We start from the raw sequence: 7,745 nt of genomic DNA, 5'->3' as shown, positions 1-7,745 counted from the left end.
GCAGGAGTCCTGGCTCCGCCATCACCCTCCTGCTGGCTGTGCCTCCCAGGCACCCCTGGGAAGTCCCCTGCCCACTCATCCCATCCCCACACCTTGTCCGGGGGTCAGAGGCGCTGACTCGACGGGGTATTGGTCAGCCTGGTGTGTCCCCAGTGGTCATACCATGATGTCAACAAGCCTGCCATACCCTGGGTTTCAGCATCTCACTCATGCCTCTATTTGGGACCCTGAATGCTGGGTGGTGGTGGTGGGTGGAGCGGCAGGAGTCTCACATCTCTGTCTGTGTCCAGCCTGTGCCACAGGGGGCCCCGAGTCCACTCAGCCCAGCCTGCGCCCAGCCACAGGGGGGCCCATCAGAGGTGATGACCAGGGGCCTGGTGGCTGCTTCTGTCCCCACACAGGAGCTCGGGCAGTGGGAGGCAATCCAGGAGGCCAGCTTAGTGGAGGGAACCAGCGGTGGGCAGGGTCTCCTGGGGCTATCTCTGCCATGGGGCTGTGGCAGCGTTCTTGCCAGGAAGGACAAAGCCCCTTTGTGTGTGTGTGGGGATGGGTTTTGACATTGATGCTGCTACTGCCTGCCTGTGGTACCCGTGTGCCCCTAAAGGGAGCCAAGGGAAAGCAGCGGCTCCCACCAGCAGGCTCAAGTGTGCGTCCAGGTCCCAGTGCACCTGCCCTGGGGTGGGCACCAAGCCGTCTGGCTGTGCTGTCCACCAGGCCGCAGGTGCTAGGGGGAGGGGTCTCGTAGAGCCGAGCTCCGCCTCTCCACAAGGGCAACGTGCTACGTGCGTGTCCTCCAACGCCGCTCCTTCTCCAGGAGTCTGGAGGCAGCGCGGACAGCTCCCCGTGCTGGTTCCTGCAGCCCCTATAGAATTTTTGTCCCTTTTCTCTGTGGACAAAATGACCCAGGCGAGGCCTCCTTCCACTGCACCCCATCTGGGATCCGTGGTAGGTATTACTAGTCAGCCACAGTGCACTGCCTTGGACGCTATCACCAGTCGAGCACGAAGAGCCTTGGCAGGTGCTGAGCCCCTGCTGACTACGGCTTGGGTCCGTTAGCCAGTGCCGGCGGGAGCGCACGGGGGCCGACGCTGAGCATGCGCTGGTGGCCAGAGCCCTTGGAGCTCTTGTACATGCTGACCACGTCACCACTGCCCAGCTCGCCCTCGGCGCCGGGCTGACGGAAGAGGCCGCGCACGGCGGCCTGGAAGCCGCTGGTGACGAAGCAGTAGACGATGGGGTCCAGGCAGCTGTTGAGACTGCTGAGTGTCACGGCCACGTGGTAGACCACGAGGCTGGCGCTGTGTGGCACGCCGGGCCATAGTGCCACGGTGACCTGGCGGGCGTGGAAGGGCGTGAAGCAGACCAGGAAGATGACCAACACGGTGAGCAGCAGCTGCATGGCCCGCACGCGGCGCTGGCGGCCCTGGCGCGGCAGGCCGGGCCGCGAGAGCGCGCACACGATGCGGCCGGTAAACACGCTGAGGATCCCCAGCGGCAGCAGGAACTCCAGCACGGTGAGCGCGAAGATGCGGCAGCAAGGCCGGCCGCCCGCCGCCACGCCCAGCACGGTCAGCGTCACGGCGCCCGCCGCCAGCCACACGCCGGCGCACACGGCCCTGGCGCAGGCCGGCTGGCGCCAGCGGCGAGCGCCCTCGGGCTGCACGATGGCCAGGTAGCGGTCCACGCAGATGCATGTGAGGAAGAGGATGGAGCAGTGCATGTTGAGGAAGTAGCTCAGCACGTGCGGGAAGCTGCAGCGCAGGCAGCCTGGGGCGCCGTAGAAGATGGCGTAGCGCGTGGGCAGCGACAGGCCCACCAGCAGGTCGGTCACCACCAGGTTGATGGTGTAGGTGACGGACGGCGTCCGCGCCCTGGTGCGACAGCTGAAGACGTACAGAGCCAGCCCGTTGAGCACCAGCCCCGCCAAGAAGATGGCTCCGTGCACCACCATCAGCGCCAGCCACAGCCCGGGGAAGTCTGCGTGCAGCTCCTCGTCCAACAGGGCGAACAGGTGGAACAGGGGCACCTCGGGCGCGCTGCCGTTGGCCCACGTTGCTGTTGTGGCATTGGGGGCCGCTGCCGAGGGCCCCGTGGGAGACGCAGGGGGCATGATGGCCCTCGGCTGGAGAGCCCTGGGGCCTGGAAGCAAGGAGAGAGGGTTGGGGGGGGCACGACACTCCACAGCCCCAGGCCGCCTGTGCCAGAAATGCCCATCTGCCTGCCCATAGGCCCTGGCACCTGCTTGTGTGGGCTTTTGCCAAAAAGCTAGTGAGGTGCAGGGGACCAGCCTGCCAGAGGAGGAAGGGGTGCAGGAGTAGCCTGGGATGGGGAGAAGGCTCCACGGTTCTGACACCTAGCTCCCATGCCACGGTGCGTCCTCAGCTGAGTCACTGCACCTCTCGGGGACCTGTCCTGGAGCCCGTCCCATCCTGTCCCTCCGGTGGGAGGACTAACAGTGACGACTACTGTGAGGGCTTGGAGATCCAACACATCTCCCTTGGCTGATAAAGGGTGTTCCAACCCAGATCATGCCTGGCCCTCCGGGCTGCCCATCTCCACTCACCAGGCCAGCCCTGAACCAGGGTCCCAGATGAAGGTCCTCACAGGGTGGGGGAGAGCTGTCTTGGGAGGAAGAAGTGGGGTGTGTGGAGGCAGCCTTCACGCTGTCGCCTCGCACACATCCACTGGAGCCAGCAGCCAGCAGCCTGGAGCCAGGTCCCACACACAGGCCGGGTGTGAGTCAAATAAACCCAGTGCTGGGGCAGGGGCAGGCAGGCAGGCCGGGGCCGCCTCCCCCTCTTCCCCCCCTCCGTGTTTATGTGCCTGCTGACGGCTGTTTAACTGGGCCCTGATTTATTCTTTGTTTATAAACGAAGGGTTAACAGGCCCACCCTCGCCACCCCCCAGCCGGCTGACCCTCCAAATAAGGACATTTCTGGCTTTTTTAGGAGAAAGGAAAAGGCTTTGGGCGAGGCGGGAGTAGCGGCACTCTGGGGGCGTGGTGGCCCCTCTCCGGCATCCTGTAGCTCCCCTGGGGTCCTTCCAGGGGCCCACGCCCACTGATTGGAAGCATGGCCTCTGGTGGCTGCTGCATTCCTGGACCCTAGTGCTGCTTCCTGGAGTCCCAGGATCGAAGCCCAGCCTGGCCAGGGGTATGTGAGTTAAGGAGCAGGTGTGCAGGGCAGGGGCCACCTCTTTCCTTGGGTTGTGAGAGTTCAGGGTCTGCCAGAGGCCACCTCTTTCCTTGGGTTGTGAGAGTTCAGGGTCTGCCATAGGCCACCCCATGAGCCCCCTGTCTGCTGCCCTGGTGGCTGCTGGGAGGTGTCCAGCATGCCGGCTTATGCCAGGAGCCCTGCCACCCCTGCCCCAGGCAGGCCCAGGTCTTGGTCCTCACTCAGGATCCCCTGGGAGCTCTGTTCCACAGCCCCCTGACAGCAGGACCTATGGGTGAGTCTGCTAGATGGAGCAGAGTCCCTCTCCAGCCCCGTGGGCTCCCAGGGACAGGCGGTCTGCGGCAACAAAGACAGGGTTGTGGGGTTTGTCCTCCAGGGTCACCAGTGGGTTCCCCCTCTCCCACCCACCGAGTTTGGGCTGGGGCTGGCCACAGGACAGGTTGCCAAGGACCGTGGTAGAGTCCCTGCCGCGCGTCTGTCAGCGTTCCCAGCTGTCTGCCGGGCCCAGTGTCACCATCGGAGACAAACTATAAACATGATGAAACGCTTCCTCTGGGAGTGGCTCCCGGGGGATGCCGTCTGCCCAGCCAAGTCCCAGGGCTGGCAGCACAGTGCACCGTGAAGGGGTCCTCACGGGGCAGGGGCTTTGGGGCCTCCAGCATCAGGATGGGCACACAGGATAACCAGACCGTCTGGAGGCCAACCGGGTCAGGGTAGAGGGGCTGGCAAAGCACAGACAGAGGGCTTTTTCTGCTGCAGGAGTCTGGCTCTGATCTGGGGTCACACGCAGGCATACTGAACCTGCATCCTAGCTGTGTGCTGAACCCTGACCTCACCAACACAAGTCAACCTGATCCTGAGGACAGACTGAGCCTAGATCCCTGCCACACCCTGACCCCTGACCTGGCCCTCGGGTGGTGGGAGAGGGGGTGGTCTGGATGGGACAGCACAGTCTCAGAGATCCAGGTTCAAGTCCCCCTCTGCCACTTCCTCCCCTTGGCTGGGCCAGTGAGCCTTGTTGTCCTCATTAGCATCTAAGGGCACGTGGGCCCCCACAGCTGGGTGGAGAGACCCTGTCCTCAGGTCCAGTTTTCCCTGGCCAGGCCTGGGTCTGCTGGAGACCATCCTCTCCCTGTCTCTCCCTGGCAGGTGCCCCACGTCTGAGCTGGTTGGCAGCTGATGTGTCCTGGCAGCATGGTGCCGGTTCTCAGGGCCAGGGAGCTGTACCAGGGTCAACAATGGCACGTTCTCCACTGACCCGGGCTGGCCCCACCTGCCCAGTCTCAGGTGCTTCCAGCGGGGGGCATAGAGCTGCCCTCCAGGGCTCCGTGTCAATGGAGGAGTCAGCAGGGGCCCCTCCTGCATCCTGGCACTGGCCCCCAGCTCCACCCTCCCTGCCCACAGTCCTGTCACCTGAGCCAGGCTTACCTCACCTCCTGGAAGCCCATCTAGTTATGTGCCGTTTTTCTGGGACCCCTGACCACCACCCTTGGGTGGTAGCAGTCTAGTGCTCGGGGCAGTTTTGTCAAGCTCAGAGCCTCTGTTCTGGGTCTTGTGTGACTTTGGGAAGCTGCGGAGTGGCTGCAGGGGTGGGAATCCCCACCCCTGCCTCCAGACATGCCCAGCAGCAGTGTGGTCACCCTGCCTGCCCACAGGTGAGGAGAGGCCTGGGCCTTCCTGGGCCCTTAGCACAGGACTTGTCAGAGCCTTTGCAAAGCTCAGTACCCTAAGGTTCTCCTGGGTAGTGGGGAGAACAGGCACCTCCTAGATGTACGCATGCCATCCCAGGAGTGCCTCTCAGCTGCCCAGCACCTAGTACGTGCCTGGTGTGGGGCCGATGTCAAGACTCTGTGAGAGCGGCCCACCCTTGCCTTGGGGTCCCGAGTGTGTGGCAGGAGCCAGGCACCACGCACCACGTGGCACTCGGCAGCGCTGGGATGAAGTCTGCGTCTGCAGGTGCCCAGGTTGGGGCTGACCTGGGGCAGGGAGCAGGTGGCCCCGTTGTGCCCATGGGACTCCAAGGCCACACCCTCACAGGGTGGCACCCCCAGCTCTCCGAGGCCAAGGTGACCGTCTATGGGATGAGCCGTGCATCCGTCGCCGTCCCCATGCCGACGGCTTTTGAATTCTTTGCCTCCCTGTCTGCTATGCGCCCCCTCTCCCTGGGCCCTCGAGCTGCGGCACAGCGAATTAATGAGCCAGAAAAGATCCCTCCAGCCTTTGGGAGCCTCAAGTCTCCTGTCCCGTGGAATGGACACACACATGCCCACAGGTGGTGCCAGGGACACTGCCTGCCCCCAAACAGCCAAGCTCAGAGACGGGCAGCAGCTCACCCTGGCCACATAGCCCTGGGAGAAGGGAGTGTCCCCGAGGAGCCGGATGCGGAGGGACAGCAGGCAGGTCCGGCCTCGGCCTCGGTCAGCTCCAGTCCGGCCTGAGGCCGCCCAGCTGCTTCATGTCTACCCAGCCAGGCTCCCTGGCCGCGGGCCAGTTCCCAACCCGCCTGCCCCCCTCGGGACCCTGTTCCCGTTGCTTCTCACAGGGCAGCTGAGCGACGAGGGCCAGGCCTGGGCGGTGCCAGTGCCGGGGGCCACGCTGGGCACTGGCCGTCAACTTCAGGAAGGGCTCAGCAGGCTGTGTCCTGTGCCAAGTCCTCAGCCTCCAGCCCGGCCCTTGGCCAGGGTCCACCAGCCCAGCACTGGCAGGCTGGCAGGAGCTGAACCAATGAATGAACAAATGAAGAATGCCCACGGCATGGGTGTGAGTGCCTGGGAAGCCCACCTGGAGCCATGCTGCCTTCGGCACTGCCAACCGGCCCACCCCGTCCAGCCTGCGCCTATCTTGCCTGCCCGTGGCTCCCTCAGTTTTCTCAACTTTACGATGGGTGACACTGGCTCTGAGTACTCGCCTGCCCACTCGCTGGGATCTGGGGACGGCCCCTGCGCCCCTCTGGCCTCCCGCCCTCCAGCTACCACCTGTCCAGATGCCTGGGCCGCCGCAGGCGAGCAGGCTCCGAGCCTGCGGGCGGCCGGCCGGGCAGCCCGGGCCACCGGCGCGGGGAACTCACCGCGGCTTCGCCGGCCGGAGCGGAGTGCGCCCGGCTCCGGAGCGCTCGGCCCGCCCGCCGGCCCCGCGCCTTCTTCGGGCTGACGTCAGGCGGCACTCGCGGCTGCTTTTGGGCACAGGCGCGGGGCGGGGCGGCGCGGGGCGGCGCGGGGCGGGCTCTCTCCCCACCCTCCGCCGGTCCAGAGGAGCAGGGGCAGAGCCCTGACACACATTCGGGGACCCACACACCCTGCCTCCCAGACCGAGCGGGAAACTGAGGCACGGAGGGGCTACGCCACAGCCGTTTAGTCCAAGAGTGGGCAGGGAGCTCTGGGGGCGCACCGGGGCGTTAGGGGTGTGCGGTGCGGTTTCCCTCCTCTCCGTGGGGCAGGGGCTGGGTGCGCCTGGGCAGGGCTCCAGCAGGCGGAAGCGGAGCTCGAGGTGGGTGGTGCGGGGTCCCCGGACAGGGCTGCTGGCTCTCAGCGCCTGGTGCAGATCGGTAGGAGGGAGTAGGGGCGCTGTGTGTGGGGGGGGCTTCCTGGAGAGGGCAGAGGGTGGTGGCCCAGGGCTGGTCCCTGGACTGAACAGAGGTAGGGGAGCCCCAAGGGGCTCACCGAGTCTTGGCAGCCCAGAGGTGGGTTTGGTGCTGTGGGCAATCTAGAGCCACTGAAGGTTCCAGCTGGTAGGGCAGCAAATGTCCCCTGAGAAGAGAGAGAAGCCGAGGACAGCCCCAGGCCAGTGCTGAACCAGGCAGGAGCCCTGCTGAGTTGGCCTGGCCCTGGGGCTGAAGGTAGCAGGAGCTTGAGTGGGGCGGGGAACTCCTTCCTCTGGCCACAGGGCCACATCTCTTGCAAATCCTGCAGGTGAGGAGGGCCCAGGGGCTGACTCTGCTGGGGGCGAGGGGTTGCCCTGCCCTCTGAGGAGCCCAGCTGAGTGACTGGAGGTGGGGGAGGGACTGCTCAGCCCCACCGCCCTGGGGGCAGAGCTGAGAGGGTCCTGGGTGCTGTGGGGTCCACATCCACCCCGTCCTGCACTTGCACCTCGCATCTGCAGTGGGGGCAGGCCTGTGCAGTCTGGTTCCGGCTGTCCGTCATCTCACCGTCTTCTGGGAAAGGGGACCATGTGGCCTATGTGAGTGAAAGGAGGGGGTGTCCTTTGAAGGAAGTTGCATGGACACCCCATGACTGGAGGCTGGGTGGGGAGGGGTGTGGAGGGGCCTGGCGGGGAGGCTGGGTGGGGAGGGGTGGGGAGGGGCCTGGTGGGGAGGCAGGGTGGGGAGGTGGGGAGGGGCCTGGTGGGGACTTGGCCTTAAGGCCCACCCACAGCAGACCCAAGCTGCTGTCTCCGTGTCCAAAGGGTAACCAGCCTCCACCCTCTCTGGGATGCCTCCGTGAGCTCACCTTCTCCTTTGGTACTTACAGACCAGGGGGCTGCACAGTGGGCGCTTGTGGGGTCAGGGCAGGTGTACCCCTGGACAGGCCAGGTTGTAGCTGGTGTCCAGGTGGGCGGGGCTCCATCTGCTCCTGG

The 7,745-nt window shown here is 65.4% G+C and overlaps 1 protein-coding gene across 1 annotated transcript; it reads right to left on the bottom strand.

Moving 5' to 3' along the window:
* Window positions 1-783: 783 nt before the first annotated feature.
* Window positions 784-6,285, bottom strand: GPR20 (G protein-coupled receptor 20). The gene is made up of 2 exons (XM_004580849.2): window positions 6,241-6,285; window positions 784-2,139 (listed from the first exon to the last, which is right to left on the bottom strand). The coding sequence occupies exon 2, from the start codon at window positions 2,108-2,110 to the stop codon at window positions 1,037-1,039; it is 1,074 nt and encodes a 357-aa protein (XP_004580906.2). The 5' UTR covers window positions 2,111-2,139; window positions 6,241-6,285; the 3' UTR covers window positions 784-1,036.
* Window positions 6,286-7,745: the final 1,460 nt, after the last annotated feature.

The sequence above is a fragment of the Ochotona princeps genome, chromosome 9 (assembly GCF_030435755.1).
Source record: "Ochotona princeps isolate mOchPri1 chromosome 9, mOchPri1.hap1, whole genome shotgun sequence".
Lineage (NCBI taxonomy): Eukaryota > Metazoa > Chordata > Mammalia > Lagomorpha > Ochotonidae > Ochotona > Ochotona princeps.
The sequence above is the reverse complement of the archived record's forward strand: the minus strand, read 5'-3'. Positions and strand labels throughout refer to the sequence as shown.